Consider the following 19,487-nt stretch of genomic DNA (forward strand, 5'->3'; position numbering starts at 1 on the left):
TGCACAGAGATTTAGGTGTGAATTCATTATTTACTTTCTAAAACATGAACATAAATGGACACATTCCTTATGCCCCAAACAGAAAAACAAAATCAGTTTGTGATTATACAGCCTCTGGTTGAGGAAGAGTGGACAGGGAACAGACTTTCCAGACTGCTTAAACTGTTTTGTACTATCTTGGCAATAAAGCAAGTATGTGTGCGTGTGACTAATTTTACTAACTTTGAGTAAAACCAGTGTACTCCTGCAGTAAAGATTATGCTGGAGGAAGGGAATCCTACAGAAAGAGTCCTGTTGCTTCCAGAGCAGCCTCTGTGTGCTGTGGAACACGATGCAGCTCTCTCATGCTGTCTGTTCAGCCAAGCCACAAAGTCCACCTTGCATATCCCCATTTCAAATTTGATCAACTAATCACTTACAAGCCAGAGCCATATTTACAGATCAACTATGCCACTCTCTGCAGTCCTTTTAAGAATATGAAAACTATGTTGCTGAAAAACATTTTAATAAATTATTTAAAGTGATAAAACTTATTTTATTTGTTAAATGAAGAGAACTAAAATCATGGACATCTCCTTGCTGTTAAATTTTAACTTGACAACTTGTCGTGGTTTGACATGGAAGTGAATTTTTTCAGGAAGTTGGGTCAAACCAATCAGTGGTCAAGTTTGGATATTGGCACCTAGAGTGACCACTGAAGGCATGGACCTGCCTCTGAGCACACAGGGGGTTAAAAGCAAGAACTCCCAGGGTCCTCAGAGAGTGCAGACTCTCCCCTGCCCGGCCATGGGCTGGGTGTGGGAGGGGAAGCCAAGCGGCCTTGTCCAGGTAGGCCGAGGGGGCTGAAGGGTCTGGAACTGAGCCAGCTCCTGAGGACGGAAGGGTGGGGAGAAACAGAGATGCCTTTGTCATTCCCCCCCACCAAGAGGGGAAGAGACAGAGAGCCTGGCGGCACCTGGAAATTTGCCAGCAGAGGAGAAGGAGAAGGTGGGGGGGGGGGGGGGGGGGGGGAGGGGGAGATGCCCAGTGTAAGAGTTGAGAGTTCTGGGCTGAGATTTCAGCCATCCAGGGAGTCTGAACTTTTAACCCTATCCTGGAAAATGAAGGCTTTATAAAATATTACTCCTCCTCAATTTATAGTAGAAAAGAGACAGTCTGGGACCTGAAATGTTAGAAGAAGAAATTTTTAGGTAAGAGGAGATGATGGAGTAGCTTTTGGCTAGACTTTTCTTGTTAGCCATAGACTGAACCAAATTGTCCTGCAATAGAGACTGCATTTTAAGGGGATGCAGTAGTGATCCAAAGAGACCTGCTTCAGCAACCACCAGCACAAGAATAACAAGAACAGAGAAAAGCTGAGGAGGGAATGGTGATGGCCTCTGTCTTCAAGAAAAAGATGATCTCTGTTCTTAGACCCTTGGCCCCAGGGGAAAATGGGGGAGACTGTAGTCCCAAGATGAGAAGCTGAACCGTTTTTTAGTCCGTAGCAAAGCACCCTTAAAGGAGCCCTATAAGCAGTCTGTCCATACATAGTAGTAACAGCACTGTGACACGGAAAGGAGAGTGTCACACTGGCAGATTTTCTCCCTGCGGTTGCCATGTGTGACAGGGAAACACAGGAGGTGGCAACTGTGCTTCCTGGGGGGTCTATGGCGCAGGAGAGACTTCTCTCTCCCTTGATAGACTGAGTATTGATTATCTGAAGAGTGGCAAATTGATCAGGAATCCCGGGTGATATCTCACTGTAGTTTTTGTTGGAATTAGGTAAGAAGAAGAATGTTTTAGAGGGTCTTCATCCTAGATTTAGTGTGTGTGTCTTTTATAGTAGTAGTAGTTTTAATAAAGTTTTTTTCTTTGTTATTAAGTTTGAGCCCGCTCTGCTCTGTTCCTAATAACATCTCACAGCATTTCTATTAAGAAGGTACATGTTCATGAGGGCGCTAGCATTGTGCCAGTGTCAAACCATGACACAACTGTACAGTTACTTCTGAAGTTCCTCTGAGAATAAATCTGAGCACACATAAGCCTTCCAAGCTGAGTCTTTAAAATGAGTGAGATTATTACAACATTGAGACTGTAACAAGACTTTTGACATAATATTTCATAAAATTTTGTTCTGAAGAATTTCAGTTGTTTCTTAGGCTGTCATCCAAGCAGTGTGTTTTTGCTTTTTCTATGATTTAAGTTGTCACAAGCTTACGCATGTGTATTGAAGGAGTAAGAAAATACAAATTCAGATTTATTATATTAAATGTACATAGGACAGAACATCAGATTTATATGGTTATTTTTTTCTTTTCAGTTGCATAAAAAACTTCTTGTTTTCAGAATTAATGTGTACTTTACATATTAGATGGTTCACTTGTTCTTGAATCAACCTAACTAGAACACTATATGTCCTGTCAGAAAAGAGATGTATTTGAGATACTTGGATACTAAACAAGCATTTCCAAAAGATCACTTTTGGATGGGGCAACTGTATTTCAAGATACAGCAAAAAACCAAAATAGATGCTGGTGGAGTACATGATTTTATGCTGGTTCATTGGTTTGGGGAAAGCTTGAAGAAATGAGAAAAGGGCTGGATTTTGAGTGTTTCAGCAAGGAATTATGGATCTAATTCCTTGCTGTTCTTGTGGCTTTTAAAATTTCTAATATATAAAAACTACTGTTAATTTTTATTTCTTTACCAAGTTTTCTCAGGTAAAAGTAATAGTCAAATAAGCTACCTCTGTGCAAAAGCCCAACATCATACTAAAAGTGTGGAGAAAGTTGATGAACATTTGAAACACTTAAGAAATGGAAATGGCAGAGAAAGGTAATTGCTACAGACCAGAAGTGTCTCTTTCATCTTTTGTAGAAGTCTTTAAGAGGAAAGGCTCCGTCTCAGGTTCTTTGTGGATGGTACCTTGTAAGAGGTTTATGCTTCAGCCTCTGGCAACATAGTGAAGTGTGTGTATAATTTCTTGTCCAGAAAGCTCTGTTACATTTCCATGCTATGCAGAATTCTATTCTGTTTCTAATCTGCTCTCTCACATGCACACTGAAACTCACCTGTTCTACTGATATGAGCCCAACATACAGAGAGATGTGTGGATTAAGTCTTGTACTTGATGAAGAATTGATCCTTGCAAGTGTCTTTTTAAGTCCTTGTACCTAAAAGGCACATCATGTGCTAAAACTATTTTGGTACAAAAACTAAGTAGTTCATTCTGAGAGCCATAAAGATTAATCTGTAGAAAAATGACAAGTTTAATTTTGACTATTTATATCTCATTTTGTCATTCTTTATTTAAAAGGCTGTGTCTACCTTTTTGCTGCACTGAAAATTCCTGTGCTGAAATATAAAGGCAGCTGTTTTCTAAAAGACTCTTAATCCAAACTTGTTTTCAAGACTTATTTTTAAATTCTCAACATTAGTTTTGAAATATTTAGTTTACTTTATGAGATAGAAAATTAGTTTCATATTTTGAAACTTCAGTAGAATTACCATCCAAGAGAAGAATTCTGTCTCTTGATATGCTGAAGAGATTATTTTTAATAGATAAAGTAATAGTGTTACCTTTGCTACTGACAAGAAGTCTTCCATTTATTAATTTTGATTAGATGTAATTTTTTTATTCACATGATTATTTTTGTCAGTCCTGAACTGTGGAACCTAATCCTGCTTATTAACTGATTTTATTTATGCTTTTTCTTTGGTAGAATTATACTTTGGGCAGATTTGGCAAAAGTTGCATGTAAACAGGAAGTGTGGGATGTCTGTCGTGCAGCATGTAGATTTTGCCTCTTGTATGATGATATTTTGTTTAGGGAGGCAACAAAGCATAAAGAAAGTAAGTGACAAATAGTTTTCAATGTTGTAAGGAACTTTGTAATCATTTATTTAAGTTACTAAAAGGAGTCAGATAATATTGTTTTCTTTCCTCCCATTCCCAAAGTTCCCTGAGTTTCTTTTCTGGCACTGCATGTTGGCATACATGGAATATTCTTTCTACTTCCAAATCTAGAAATCAGTCATTAAGTTTTTTTTGTAGAAGCCATACTCTGTTGTCAGAAGTGTTTCTCCAGTGCTGTAGAGAAGCATTCCTATGAAATACATCTACTTGTCTTAAGAACACAGGCAAATTCCCTCATGGTCATCTAGGTCCATATCATTCATGCCTGATACAGCTGTAGAAAAATGGGTTGTAAGTCACTTTGTATGAGGCTCACATGTTAACATTTTTTACCCTTTAATCCCCTATTAGTGAGTGGTTCCTCTGAGGTATCCAACATTGTACCTTGTTCCTTGAGAGTCTGCTGGAAACCTAGAACACGTTAAGAGTTTTTAACTTGGGAAAAAACACTTTCCAATCACTCTCTACTTGCTGGCTTTTAATGTTGGCTTTGTCAGGGAATTTGTAAAACTCACATTTAAGAATAGAAGAAATGATTTTCCTTTTCACTAGCCAAAGTTACTCAAACCTATTCCATATTTTTTCCAAGGTCCACTTAAAATAACACATCAATTTGCTGATTTTCTGGCACAAGTTTTGCATCTTCAGACTAGCCATGTTTAGTCTTTTGTCTTATTTCCAAACAAAATAAGGGAAAAATAAGTACACTTACCAGAAACTGAAGTCAGCCGAGCCAAAAGCATAATAAATAGAAACTGGTGTGTTCTTGCAAACTTTGTGTTTATATTAAAACAATCTTAGTCCTTTCTCATTATTAAACTAAAGAAAAAGAATGCTGTTTTTTCTCTTTACCAATGTGTGCATTACCAGAAAGTCAACCCAGTCCATGATTCAAATGCACAAAGACTAGCCTCTGCATAATCCAGTTCTATGCTCCACTTCCATTTATGCAATAAAATTGAACTAGAGGCCATGGAGTCTGTTCACACTGAAATTTCAGTCATAGTCATGCATACTATGACTGGAGCAAGTTATTTGCTGCAAATATTGAAGATTTTAAATAATGCAGCAAAATCACAGGTAACAAATGCCTCAGCACTGCTTGAGAACAGGTTTTGAGTGCAATGAATTGTAATAATGAAATAGTTACTTGAAACAGTTAAAAATATTTTCTTGCTAAATATTCCTTGTGAATTTAAGAATATGTAGGGATTTGTAAATTTAAAAATGAAGATGATGATTTGCATGGAAATAGTAATGGGTTTATTTATTTTTAGCAGAGAAGAACAAAGCTAATGTGACTATGATGATTGATGGTCAAGGTGACAGCTCATCAGAAGTATCATTGCTGCTTGCTAAATCCTTTTCTTTTGAAGAAGATTTACTCAGAATACTAGCAGAAATAAGATTTATTAATGCAGAGGTAAATAAATTACGCATCTGTCATATTTGTTTAGTTTTGTTTTATATACAAATCTTGAAGCACTGGAATTTTGAGTTTAGTTATTTTCTATCTCTCTAGGAAGTAAAGGAAGTGGTTTCATGAAGCAACCTTATCAAAATACTGTGTGAAAGTAACTATAGCAAAAATAGTTTTACTGCAGGTGCTGATAACACTTTTTACAAGAGATTCTACTGTAAATTTTTGACATCTGACATTACATTTCTGGATCCTTGAAGTTCCAGCATGATAGAAAAACTTACATACCTAAATTACGGGTTTTTCTCCATGTAATTATTCAGTAAAATTAGCTGTAGACAATTTTAAGCTTACGAAGTACTGATATTTGTATTTCATATACTTGTACATGCTTGTACAGCAGTTGAAAAAGCATTTTGGTTTTTTTTTTAATTTTTGGAGAGGTAACAGCACTAATATGAAGTCACAGTCTGTTTTTACAATGATAACCTGGGTAGATAATTTATTTATCTGTGTCTTTTCAGGCAACTGTTCATTTATTAAGATTGCAGGGAGTCAAACTGAATGATCATGCTGTACTTCCAGAAGCTACATATCAGAGTCATCCAGGATGTGTTTCATATCTTCCTGACAGTGATCCAGAATGGAAAACATACAGGTAGTTTTTTGTAATGCATATCAAGACCAAGGAACTCTTAACAGATCTTTATTATCCGACCCCAATGATAATTGCAAAAACTGTTTCTCCCTAGTAAAATTGTCACCAGATTCTTCATTTTTCTGGGTAGTCATGAGAAATGGGGAAAAGATCTAAAAAAATAGTTTGAAATATTTTTTCTTATGTTTCCTTTCATTCTGGAGTGTGGATTTTATTTTTCATTTAACATTTATTTCTCTGAAACAAGAAGTTAGTGTTCCAAGCTGGAAAGTTATTAAATTGTTGTATATTGACACTTAGATAATTAAATTCTCAATTTAAAAATATGTTTCCTCAAATCAAAAAGCTCTTTTTGTCTTGCTTTATAGCTCCTCTATATATAATGATTTCATAGTACTGACTGCATACGATGAATTATTCCAGTTTACAAATCTAGTGTGTTCCATCCAATCATCTGAAATGAATTTGGGAGAGTAGAATATAGCAAGTACTGTTTTTTACTAGTCTGACATGATTATTTCTTGCAAAGGAGAAGAAGGGGGAGAGAGATTTCTGAAGATGATGCTTAGACTCTCTGCTGTTTACATTCATAGTAATACCAGCCTTACTGTTACAGTGGTCATGTCCTGAGACATCAGGATGGCAGAGATGTGTCCCTAGGTCTGTTCATTAAATCTGAAAATTAAGTAAAGTTTCTCACACTGTCTGCTTGCAAATGTTCAGTAGAATGGGGAAAATTATAAACTGATCAGAGCCAAGGTGCAAAGAAGATGAGAACTCTGTTCCAAAATTTGCTACTAGCTATTTTTGAGTTTACCTAATTAGATTAAAAACCCATAGGTAAAAAAGGACTTTGGTCTGGTACTGTGGCCTGTACCATTGGTGACATAGTAATACCCATTGTCAGTTTGTGCTTTTGACTTTATGGCTTTGAAACCATGGCAATTCTGTATGATCATTCAAGACTGTATTTTTAGTATTGTTTTTTCAAAGTAATAGTACATTTTGATAACTAAGAAAGAAAATAAATTTTTTGAAAGAAAGTTATTACGTAGAATGTGAAAAAAAAATTATTCTATTTAAAATGATTACAGCATTTCAAAGCACCTGGAAATGTCTTTGAGTGCAAGAACACATGCAGTTTTGAGTAAAAAAGATTTGTCCTTAACTCTCAGATGGCATGCCTCACTTATATCTGTGTTCAAGTAGAGCCTTGACATGGTTATTTGATTCCTGGCACTGATGGGTGGATTCACACATGCATTTAAAAAACCCGAAGATGTGGGTGAAACATAAACCATAGACACTGTTATTTAAGCTAATAGCATTTGAATGTCAGAGACTACTCATTTTATGTTGATGCTACTTCCTTTTCTGAACCATCTTCTCATTGGAGTAAAATATAAGTCAGTGGATGAGAACTTAATAAATGCAACTGAAACATAATTAAATTTTTGTTCTTGTTGTTGGTAGTACTGCATATTTAACCTTATGATAGAATTAATTCTAGTGTTGAACCTTTGGAATAACAGCTTCTTTATACTAATTTTATAGTTTATGGATAGACAGCTTATCTTGGTATGCTATGGAAAACTTCCAGCGTGCAGCTGAAATAGGAGAAGAATTGAATGAAGCCTGGATTGTTCACAACGCTGTGGTGTATATCTTAAATTATAACAGACATGTGATTTCTTCAGGAAGACAGAGAGACATTATTGAGTATCTGCAGACTCTTCTTGGAGCCTTCAAGACTGTCGGGCACGATGGGTAAATTGAGATGTTTGGATATGAACATACTCTTTTTTTCTAAAACACAGAAAATATTATTGCAAACATTGAAAGTCACTTTGTGCTGTGAAATATTTATTGCTAGCTTTCATTGGCAGTGAAAGAACCTTGGTATATATAGAGTAGCTCAGGAGGTAAATTGTGAAAATGAACTGTTAATCCTTTCTGTTTGTTACTATACACTGTAAGCCATGCTAACTTCAGACCAATAAATATTAATTTCTCTTCAGTGTGGAATAGCAACATGTGCATGCAAAATAGCATTTTGTTAAGTTAGTCAGAAAATTGGGAAAATTCTCTTAAGACTCTGAATTTGCACAACAGTTCAAAATGCATTTGCTTGCTGTCAGTTCTCTGAACTTGAATTATTTTGTAAATGTAGTTCATTGCAAATATTTCTAACCAGAGTAAGGTGATTACTACTGGTTCTGAAATGCAAGAAAATAGAAAACAAAAGAAATAAAGGGAATGTGCTCATTAGTAGACCATGAAAATGGGAACATGGATTCCACAGGTTTAAAGAAATCCTGTTCTGCAGTAAATGCAATGGGAGAATGATCAACCATTGTGGAGTAGATACTCTAGTCAAAGTCTGACTATGGGACAAATCGCTAGATATTTTGGAACTTCGTTGGGAGTGACCTCATCACTAGGTAGAGTAACAACTGGCAGCAAAGAAGTCTCTTTTAACAGCACTGGAGAATAAAAGTAAAATTTCAGTTTGTGCAGAGATGGAGACTGGTAATACCTGCTTACTAATTTTGATACTTACATCAGTATGTACTAGCAATGATAACCATAAAAAATATGAAGGTCTTGGTTTAGGGTACTTTTTTAGAAAATAGTTGTTCTTTTCATAAGAGAAAAAGAGTGAAAAAAAACCTGATGTTAACTAAAAATTGAGTTTTTTTTAATTTTAATCATTAAACCGCTTTACCAACAGGCAGTTTTTTTTGGGTAATATCCATAATTTTGCCTTCTATGAAAAAAACTGGATTTTCAACTAATGCTTACTTCTTGAAATCAATAACTTTATTCCTGCCTTTTATTTTGATCTGATGCAGTGTGCACTTCTGATTTTTGTTTTCTTCTACAGAAGTACCGAAATTTTACTGATGTTATGTAATGCTTTGGCTCGAGGCCTAATTATTTCTTGGATTCCAAAGCCAAAACCTGCTGAGAAGATAGAAGATACAGCAATAGAGAGTAGCAGAAAAGCTGCAGCAAAGAAACGGGAAAAAGCAAATATCATCCAGTCTTTTTCAGTAGATCCTAGTGGACTTCCTGACATCAAAGCTGCCTTAGAGGTGCAAACCTCTGATTTTTTGTAGTCCCTTTCATTCTGCTGTCATATATTACGGCAGAATGAATTCCTATAAATTCAAGAGTAGAAGTTTTTAAAAGAAAAAGCTACCTTCTTTTACAGTTTCTGTCACCACAAATCCTCCCCAAATGCACATTGGAGCTCCTTACCAACTTGGGGCTGAGGACTGTAACTTCTATTTGCCTTGGGTTGACTTAAAGGAGATGTTGTTAGGCTTAGAGATGCACGTGCAATAATCTAAAAATAAGTAGTGGACAGCATGTTCCATACAAGAAAATTTCCACATTCTCCTGTATTTCACTTTTTTTTCCTCTTCTTGGTGTTTAGATTTGTGAATTTGCCCTAAATGCAATGACTGGAACCATACCTAATGAAAAAGTCTCTATTGCTGCACAACAACAAATTATTGCTACCTGGGTGAAAGCAAAGCAGTTAAATCAGCAGCAGATCAGACATCAGCCTGGGACTCGGGAGGAGGTATGATTTCCCTGAAATCCTGCATAATGTTGAAACTTTACAAAGGAAAGTTAAATTCATACATTTGTTTAATAATGACTGAAATGATCAAGGTACATTTTCTTCTGTATATTTGATCATAATGTAAAAATAAATTTTGTCTGTAGCTCCCTACAGAGCAAAGTTTTCACATTGGGTATAGCAGTGAGTCTACATTTCCTAACTCTTCCTTACACTGTTAACTGCCATGGTGATGTTTGTCATATGATGTCTGGTGAGCAAAATTGATTTTGAATTCACAAATGTAAAATAATAAAATGACTGCATTAAAAGTGTTAAGAAAAATCAGATATATTCATGTCAACATTTACTATGGCCTCTTTATATATATAGATTATAGATTATAGATTTAGTAAGCTGGAAAGAAATATTTAATTATTATATTTTTATTTTATAGTGTCTGTAAAACTGGAAACCCTCAGTGGCATATGAAATTTGCCTTCGTTGTATTGTTGATATGGGCTTCTAATGTTGAAACTAGTAGTTCAAAGTTCACAGTATTAATTAAAAATGTATAAATACAAAAAACCAACCATTTTAAAGTCACAGTAGAGAGCAGCAATTGCTTAGAGCAAACTGAGGTTTTCAAACAACATTCTTCTTCTTCTTCTTCTTCTTCTTCTTCTTCTTCTTCTTCTTCTTCTTCTTCTTCCTCAATTAATATCATTAATAATATTAACCAAAAAAAAAAAATCTCTGAATGTGAATTTTTTATTTCTGCTTAGAATAATGATGAAGCACAAGATCCTCTGGCAAGAATTTTTGTTGGTCTGGAAATGTATTCATGTAATGGCTTGGGTCTCATGGATTTCACTGTTCCTAGCTTATCTCAGGTATTTAGGGTTTTTTTGTAAGCTCTTGAGTTTTAAGAAATTGTGTACTGTGAATTTGATTTCAAATTCAATTTTCCATGGAGTTTAAATTATTTTTGAAACTTTTATTGCACCATTATTTTCTTTAACCAAGTGATTAACAGGAAGGTGATTTTTGTGACAGAATAATTTTATTTATCCAAAGAGAGATACCATCAGAATATAAATATTGGGTTTATACTTACGTTGCTCTAACAGATTGTTTCAATAATCATCAGATGAGCATAATGGGTTCAGGTGAATTTTTTACAGAACCATACTTCTAACCTTTCATTTTTCTTCTGGAGAAAACGTAATAGAAGCTTAAAAGTTGTTTAGGTTAGAAAAGTTCTCCGAGATCATGGAGTCCAACTGTTCCCCCAGCACTGCCAAGGTCACCAAGTGCCACAGCCACATGATTTTTAAATTCATCCAGGGATGGGGACTTCCTTTCAGTGAAGGAATTTTCCCAATATCCAACCTAAACCTCCTCTGGTGCGATTTGAGTCTGTTTCCTCTTGTCCTGTTGCTTGTTACCTGGGAAAAGAGACTGACCCCTCCCTGGCTCCAGCCTCATTTCAGGTAGTTATAGGGAGGTTTGGGTTTGTATTAGAAGCATTCAACATTTCAACAGAAAACTTCACATTATAGTGAATTCACTTTTGACAGTTGCAAGGTAGAACACAACTACACTTGGTTACTATTGATTGACTGTGTGAAATAAAACTAGCAGTTGCCAGGACAACCATGAAACTATTACTGACAATTAGGAACTGGGTCCTTATGAATATATAGATATCTATAGTTGGTCTACAGATTTATGTCAAATACTGAGTTAACTTTACCTATCACTTCACTGGCTTAGTTTTGTATAGCAGTGTTGTAGTATCTTCATTTGTATCAATTCATTAACAATTACCACTATCCTGAAAAGGTGGAACTTTGACATGTACAAAAGAAATGAAATGAAAATGTTTAGATCCTATAATGAAACTATATGTGAAACTATCTGTAACTATCTATATCTATATATATGTATGTGTGTTTAGGTTGGAAAAAACCTCTAAAATTATGGAGCCCAAGCTCTCCCAAGCTGCCATATATATAACAGCATACACAGCAATTGCTTATTACAATTACTGGTTGTTGCAAAACCGCTTCAACATCCCATTCTTACTTTCAGCTTAACTAAAATGGGCTCTGAGTTTTGGAAGTCTTATTCCACTGGTTTTTGAAAGATGGCTGAGGACATAGAATAAGTCCTGGCAGATACTTCTGGCTAAAAGGCACGCACAATTATACCTGGATTTGTACACACTATGTTAATTCTTACTACATGGTGAACAAGACCTCTGTATTTTATATTTTGATCGTACTTGTAGCTCTTTCATTTTCTAGATGGCTGTATCACATACTTGTTCCATGCCCAGGTGGGTTGTAAGGAAGATACAGCTCTAAGCATGTAATTACTGTCGAAAAAAGCATATAAGGCCCTGGAATTTAAACTTCTTTTTCTTTTTCTTTTTCTTTTTCTCTTTTTCTTTTTCTTTTTCTTTTTCTTTTTCATCCTAGTTACTGGATTTGGCTTTAGAGTGCAGTTGGTCAGATTCCTTAGTGGAATTGCAGACACTGACACGACTTACATATTTTGCGTATGTATCACAAGACCATAAAAGAGTGATGACTTGTTCCAAAAGGGTCTTGGAATCATATGAAAATTTCGTCCTCAACAGAAATATTAAGAAATATGGCGTGTAAGTACATAGAATTTCATATGATATGGTAATGTTCTTGAACTAAATTTTGAAGAAATTAAAGAAGGTAAATGTGTCTGGTCACATAATCAAGAGCAGAAGAATCTTGTTTCCAAAAAAAATTGTGCAGCTACAGATGAAAATTAAAGTAAAAGGTATTGAGAGATACAGATTGTGGCTCTGGACCCCCTTCAGAGAGATGAAGCTTGCTATCCAAGGGAATCAGAAGCTTGTACATCTCTGTGTTTGGGTGTCTTCCCAGGAGCGTTGCTGCTCTGAAATGATCTCTGGCAATCATAGTATTTTGACTCTTTTATAATATTTAAGCAGAAAATAGCTGATTCTACTTCTTTTGATGGAGCAAATTGCTTTCAGTGCTCATCTGGCTCTAATACACTGAAGGGCTACGTAGTTCATGGACCAAGTTGAAGCTGGGGGTGATGAAAGATAGGAGCAGTTCCTGTACTCCAGGCTCTGCTGTCAGGTAATCTGACAGCACTAAATGCCATCTATGCATATGGTAGGTGTAACTATCATGTAAAATAATAAAAATAATTTCCTCCAAAAGCAGAATTTAATTTTATCCAAAGACTAAAGAATCAACACCATTTAATAGTGGTTTTCCTGAGTGTAGGAAGTTTGAAGTAAACATTACAGATACAATATAGTGTTCATTTTTTTTCCTCTGCAAAATAATTGAACTTATAAAACCAATATTCTGTTCTTTGCAATTCGTAGTTGTTTTCTACATGGGTTTAAAAACATGTAAAACCAAGTTACCTTAATATTAAATAGATTGTTTCAGAACTTCACAGAAATTCAGAGACAACTTGCTGCACATGTAGCAATCTGCAAACTAATGAAAAATAAAATGTTTGATTGTGCAGTCATGAGCTGTCAATGCTATTTCCAGAGAATGGAGGGCAGTGTTTCCACGGAAATAAATCGTAAGTTTCATTGTTGTGCTCGAGGCGGTTCAAGGCTGAATTGCACCTGGGTCGCTCCTGCTGCGGGCAGGGGCGCCCTCTCGTGGACACAGGCCGCGGCTGCACGCGGCTCTCCCACGGCCGCCGCGGGCGGCACTCGGTAATAGAGACACGGAAAACTCCTGCCCATCGTATTCCTCCTTTGCTTACCAAGGTGCTATTAATCAATGGTATTAACCAATGCTATCCATTTATTTGTGTATTATTTTTTAACCGATTAACTCTGGAACTGAAATCTACATTGTTTTCTTCTACATGTAGTAGAGTAGGATCCATATCAATTTCTCCAGAGCCCTGGGCATACTTTACCAGACACAAGCATGACAAATCCCAAAATAAAGTATCAAAAATTGTCTCATTTTCCTGGTTTCTGTTTTTAATTGCTTGGTGTATATGTTTGACTTTGGCCTAATTTTTTTTTTGATGTGCAATAGTGAAAAATAGGGAAAAAAATTACAAATCTATGTTCTTTCCTTGCTGAATATAGGTAATAGTTTTTTAAAATCTGATTTCACTGTTATTTTCATTAGAGGTGTGAAACAGATATTTTAGTCTACCTTTTAAAAAAATATTCCGTTTTTGAAATGTTTTCTAATTTTAAAAGAAAACTCAATAAAAGGATTTGTATCTTCCTAAGCAAGGGACATCTATATAGAAGCAACTTGAATACATCATTAATAGGAATTGGTATGATCTTAGCCTGTAAGACTTAGCACTTCTTGAAATATTTGCCTTTATGCAGGTTTGGTAACAGGGTGAGACAAGAAATGTTAAGCATTACAGCCTGTATACAAGGAAAGAGCATAATGGAGAATTTGTCTGGAAGAAAACATCTCCGTGTAGCAGCATCAAAAACCTTTGTTCAGAGTGCCAGGTATGTTTTATGTTGAGAGAAAACTAACATAAAACAGATCTAAAATTTAATTACAGTTTTGTGGATCATACTATTTTCTCACAAGACTGATAAAAATCAGCATAGTTGTGAGTTGAAGTCTTTAACAGAAGATTTGACAGATTTTTGCACTTCAGTAAATTTATCAACTACTTTCCACATAGCTGACCTTGTAGTGTCAGAGATTCATACCATCCTCAGAAGGGATCTAGGTCAGACTCCTGCTCAAAGCAGGGCCAGTTCAGGGCTTTATCCAGTCTGGCTGTGAAAACCTCAAGGAATGGAGACACCCAGCTTCTGTGAATAACCTGCCTCCACTGCATGGCTGTATCCATAGGGGACATTTCTGAACCTTCCTCGTTTTAACTTATGCCTGTTCTTGCTTGTCCTGCCATTCACTAGGAAGAGCCTGACTGTTGCTTCTCAATAACTTTGTTAGATTATTGAGAAACTTCTCCTTGTTAGGTCTCCCAAAGCCACCTCTTCAACTAGCCCTCTTCTCAAGGCAAGTGTAGTCCTGTCCTGCATCATCTCAGTGGCCTTTCACTGAGCTCCTTGTGTTTTCTTCATGTCTGGCATATATTGGGTGGCCTAGAACTGGATATAGCAGTCTAAATGTGATCTAAAGAGTGCTGTCTAGAGGGTGATCATATTGACAGTTTCAAAAAGCTGCTTTTTTTAAAACAGTAGCACTATTCAATTGGTGATTACATTACATCAATCTATAATTTTTCACTAAAATGCCACGCTTTTTCTCACTCAAATGAGAACTGTGTTGTGTCACAATCTGGAGGATTATTAACTTTTATTAATTCAAAGTATCATTTGCAGAAATACACTCAAAGCAATTTGAATGCGGCTAGTGGCATTTGGGGCATACTTTTGTGTTACAGTGGTACTGTACTAAGCAAAATCCACAGTACAGTAATAATTATTGTGTTTTGTTTTTTAATTTTTTTTTAGAATGAGAAATTAACGTAATAGGAAGCCAAAAAAAGAATATTATTCCAATGAGAACATCTTGAGGAGGTTTCTGCTATTGTTTAAATGAATACTCTTGAGCTAAGATTATGCAGAAATACAGTAAAATCATTAATATGCTACTTATTTATTCTTAGTTCTGCTGAGTGTGTGAAATTGTTTGGTATATAAAAATGGAAAATAGCTTTTCTATTAAGCTCTTATCCTAAGTCCTCATCGCTGAAGTGATCCATAGATCAGCTAAACCCAAATGTTCCTAAAAGTAAATTTTTTTATTATAGCTAAAGTGTGGCTGTTTTCCCTTATAAAGTTCTACTTCCCTTTCTTCAGGCATGCAGGTGAAGCTGGAAATTACTCCCTTGTAATGTTTGCAGCTAGGCACTTTTGGAATGCATGTTTACCTTTGCTGGCCTCACCACATGACAGAGAACAGTTTAAAGAACCTACCAAAATAATTCTTAAGAATATAATTAAAGCAGAATCTAAAAACAAACAGGTAAGAATTTCTAACAGGTATTGCTTGTTTTTAGTGATTGGTGCTGATGGTAAAGGAACTTCAAGATACCTTTCCTAAGAGGCAAAAGTGACTTATTTGTCATAAACACATTTCTGGTTTCTTACCTGCAGTCACATACTCTTGTATTCCATTTGATGATTCTTTTGGTTTTGGGCAATTGTCAAACTTATAACAGTTTTCTGCAATGTAATTTGCTGTCTGATTTTCACTGTAGTGTTTCACTTCTTGAAACTGACAAAAAAGAATTTTTAGAAAATATTCGAAATCTAGAAAGAAAACCCACTTCTGGCAAGTATTTCAAATTTTCACAGGTGAAGAGTGGAGACTGCTTTAGGCAGGGGTGTAGGCAGACAGCTCTGTAGGATCTCTGCCAACCTCAGCTACTCTGTGACTCTCTGAGAGTAATATTACAATATTTTTGTATTGGTTTTGTAGCATAGGACTCTGGAGAAATGCCTGTGGCTTTCATCTGGTCAAGAATCTATTTAAGTTACAGATTGCTATTCATATCAATGATACGGATTGGTTCACTGACAAAGCAGAAGTTCAATAATACTTAGAGATATATGTTAACTGAAAGATAAAGGGTTTTTTTGTGTTTTCTTTTGTTTTTTTTTTGTGTGTTTTTGTTGTTCTTTTTAAGGAAAAGAAAGATACATGTCCTTTGCATCAGTGGACTACAAAGGATTTTCAAAATATTGGGTTATCAGTTGGATGCTTTCTCCCAGGCATGTTCTTCCTTCTGTTGATTTTGGTAATAGACGAAAACCCAGTATTTGTAATCATTCTTCTAATTCTACAGTATATTAATAAATCATTTGAATATACTTCAAAGGTGCTGAGGAAGATCTGACATTAAGAACTTCCTTATATGGTCTATTATTCCACATCTATGCTGATAAAGCTGACTGGGAGACAGCACTAAAAGTCCTGGATGAAGCTATTCAAGTTTTGCCTCAGACAAGGCACAAACTGTAAGTTGGTTGACTTATTTTCATTAAAATAAGCATTTTGATTCTTAAGAAGTATAAAACTCATTAGTATTTTTTTATTTTATATTCATTGGGAAAGTATTATGATTACTTTTAAGCAGCCTGTCCTTACAACACAAAACATTCTTGTGTCTTTTCCATGAAAAAGACACACAGAGGCAATGCTTCTAAAATTATACTAACTAATGCTAATAATGTTTGTAAATATAATTTTTTAAAAACTTACATAAAAGTAGTATTTTACTTCCCAAGCAAATAGATGCATGAAATGTGGCTATACAGCAGAAGCTTTAGTCTTCTTAACTGCAAACCTGTCTTCATTAAATGGAAACAAAATTTTCTAGAGTACTGTTTATATAATATTATCTGAGTTGGTTTCATGCCCTTTTATGCCAGTTTATAAACTTCACATCTTTGTACTATACAGATACGAACTAGTATATATGTCTTACTCACAAAGTAATTTCACAGGTACAGATGCAAGTAATTTATAATTTGATCTTTTTTCTAGCCTGATTTTCAAACTTATGGCTACAGTGAGGGCAGGATCAGGATGCAATTTTATGATGGCCATTCAGAAAGTCAGTCATGACAGTGAAGATTACTTGTCACATATGTGGCGACACTTGGTAACAGTCTCCAGAAGTATTGTTGAACAGTTAAGCTGTTTTCAAAATGCGATCATTGCTTTGCAGGTTTGTCAGTTCTTACTGTTTGTTCCCATGCTGATAGAATGATATTTCTCAAGTGATTCATAGGACTGCAAGTTCCTGAATGTGTAGGGAGGCCATATACTTGACCATTGCCTTTTATAATTTTGAGATTGCTCTTCAGTAGGAAAACTCTCTATGGTTGAATCTTTATATCCAGTAAAATTTTCATTGAGTTCTGCCAAAGAAAAATGTCTAACAATAGCAAGCAGTTTTAATAAAACAAAGATTTAACTCGTGGTGGAGTTTTCTGTTATGTTCAGTTAATTCTGATTATGTGATGCCAATAAAACTGCTTGATGTCAAATTATTATTTTTTGCTTCTGTTAGGACTACATGAAACTTTAGAATATAATTTTGATGGTTTACACAAACAAATACAATTTAACTCCTCCTTTATTACTTTTATAGAAACATGAAGATGAATGGCAGAGAGTTGATAACCTGATGGAATTTGCTGAATGCTTATATTGTAATCAGTTTCCCCTCAATGATGCTATTAAACCTCTGGAGTGGGCAGTAGATCTCCTGCTTTGTATGAAATTCCCTATGCAATCCTCACAAGAAGAAGGTGTGTAATGGATGTTTCAGAGCAATTTCTCAGCAGGATACACAAATGAGATTTTAAATTTGCAGCTTAGTTATCAGAAGGAAAGGCACAAGATTGCATGTATTTTCTCATGTACTTACTGTCATTTATTCAATGCAAGTTCAGTTTATCTGTGAATTCTGTGATATGCTACGGAGAATTACCCTCAGTCTTTTGATATAGTAAGATACTGCTCCCCTCTGACATAGGGATTCTTGAGATGTGAGATGCTACCAGAAACCAGTGCTGGACAGTTTGTTTCAAGTGAGTTCTCATGGAGGGACAGGTGAAACTGAAGGAAATAGTTTCTATGCCAAGATTTGGGTACCTAAGTCCATTACCCTTTCCTTGGCTTTATCTTAGCATTAATTTTTCAAAAATGACCTTCAACAGGATGTATGGCTTCAACTACTTCGTAACTGTAAAAATTCTTTGCTCCTTTCACACAAACATCCACTTGTACTGGTATGACCTTAGTGACCTATTCTGATGGGATACCCCAATATTAGTTTGGGAAAAAAAGTATCTGATTTCCGGAACCATACTGTCCTGTGTGGCATTAATGAACATCTGCTTTGCTGGGTTTTTTTTGTGTGGATAGACGACATGGATCAGACAAGTACTTCGGGTGTTTTCATTGAGAAAGATAAATATGCAGTGTCTCTATCACACAGTTGATTAGCAGCATACTGTTCATACTGTTCATACTTTTCTGTTAGCAGTTTTGTTGGTTTTTTTTTAGAGTTCTGTGGTGATTTAAGTTTTCACAGAATTCACAGAATCACCAGGCTGGAAGAGACCTTCAATGTCATTGAGTCCAACCCAGCCCCAACACCTCAACTAAACCATGGCACCAAGTGCCACATCCAGGCCTTTTTTAAACACATCCAGGGATGGTGACTCCACTACCTCCCCAGGCAGACCCTTCCAGAACTTTATCACCCTTTCTGTAAAAAATTTTTTCCTGATATCCAACTTATATTTCCCTTGGTGCAGCTTGAGACTGTGTCCTCTGGTTGTCAGTGCTGCCTGGATAAAGAGACCAACCCCACCTGACCACAGCCACCTTTCAGGAGCTGTGGAGAGTGATAAGGTCACCCCTGAGTGTCCTTTTCTCCAGGCTGAGCACCCCCAGCTCCCTCAGCCGTTCCTCACAGAGTTTGTGTTCCCAGCCCCTCTCCAGCCTCATTGCCTCCTCTGGATGCGTTCGAGCATCTCAACGTCCTTCCCAAACTGAGGGGCCAGAACTGGACACAGCACTCGAGGTGTGGCCTCACCAGTGCCGAGTACAGGGGAAGAATGACCTCTCTGCTCCTGCTGACCCACACCATTCCTGATCCAGGCCAGGAGCCATTGGCCTTTTTGGCCACCAGGGCACACTGCTGGCTCATGTTCAGCCAGCTGTTGACCAGCACCCCCAGGTTCCTTTCTGCCTGGGCACTGTCCAGCCACACCGTCCCCAGCCCATAGCATTGCAGGGGGTTATTGTGGCCAAAATGCAGGACTCGGCACTTGGATTTATTAAACTTCATCTTGTTAGATTCTGCCCGTCCATCCAACCATTCCAGGTGTCCCTGAAGAGCCCTCCTACCTTCCAACAGATGGGCACAC

The 19,487-nt window shown here is 36.3% G+C and overlaps 1 protein-coding gene across 1 annotated transcript in view; it reads left to right on the forward strand.

Moving 5' to 3' along the window:
• The window catches only part of CFAP46 (cilia and flagella associated protein 46), a 69,662-nt gene that overhangs the window by 16,760 nt on the left and 33,415 nt on the right, over positions 1 to 19,487 (forward strand). Inside the window, 15 exon segments of the mRNA XM_053984230.1 lie at positions 2,694 to 2,817; positions 3,705 to 3,835; positions 5,176 to 5,321; positions 5,843 to 5,976; positions 7,531 to 7,743; positions 8,861 to 9,071; positions 9,416 to 9,565; positions 10,330 to 10,437; positions 12,028 to 12,209; positions 13,938 to 14,069; positions 15,399 to 15,564; positions 16,229 to 16,313; positions 16,421 to 16,559; positions 17,089 to 17,272; positions 17,699 to 17,858. Coding sequence (XP_053840205.1) covers positions 2,694 to 2,817; positions 3,705 to 3,835; positions 5,176 to 5,321; positions 5,843 to 5,976; positions 7,531 to 7,743; positions 8,861 to 9,071; positions 9,416 to 9,565; positions 10,330 to 10,437; positions 12,028 to 12,209; positions 13,938 to 14,069; positions 15,399 to 15,564; positions 16,229 to 16,313; positions 16,421 to 16,559; positions 17,089 to 17,272; positions 17,699 to 17,858 — 2,265 coding nt within the window.

The sequence above is a fragment of the Vidua macroura genome, chromosome 8 (assembly GCF_024509145.1).
Source record: "Vidua macroura isolate BioBank_ID:100142 chromosome 8, ASM2450914v1, whole genome shotgun sequence".
Classification (NCBI taxonomy): Eukaryota; Metazoa; Chordata; class Aves; order Passeriformes; family Viduidae; genus Vidua; species Vidua macroura.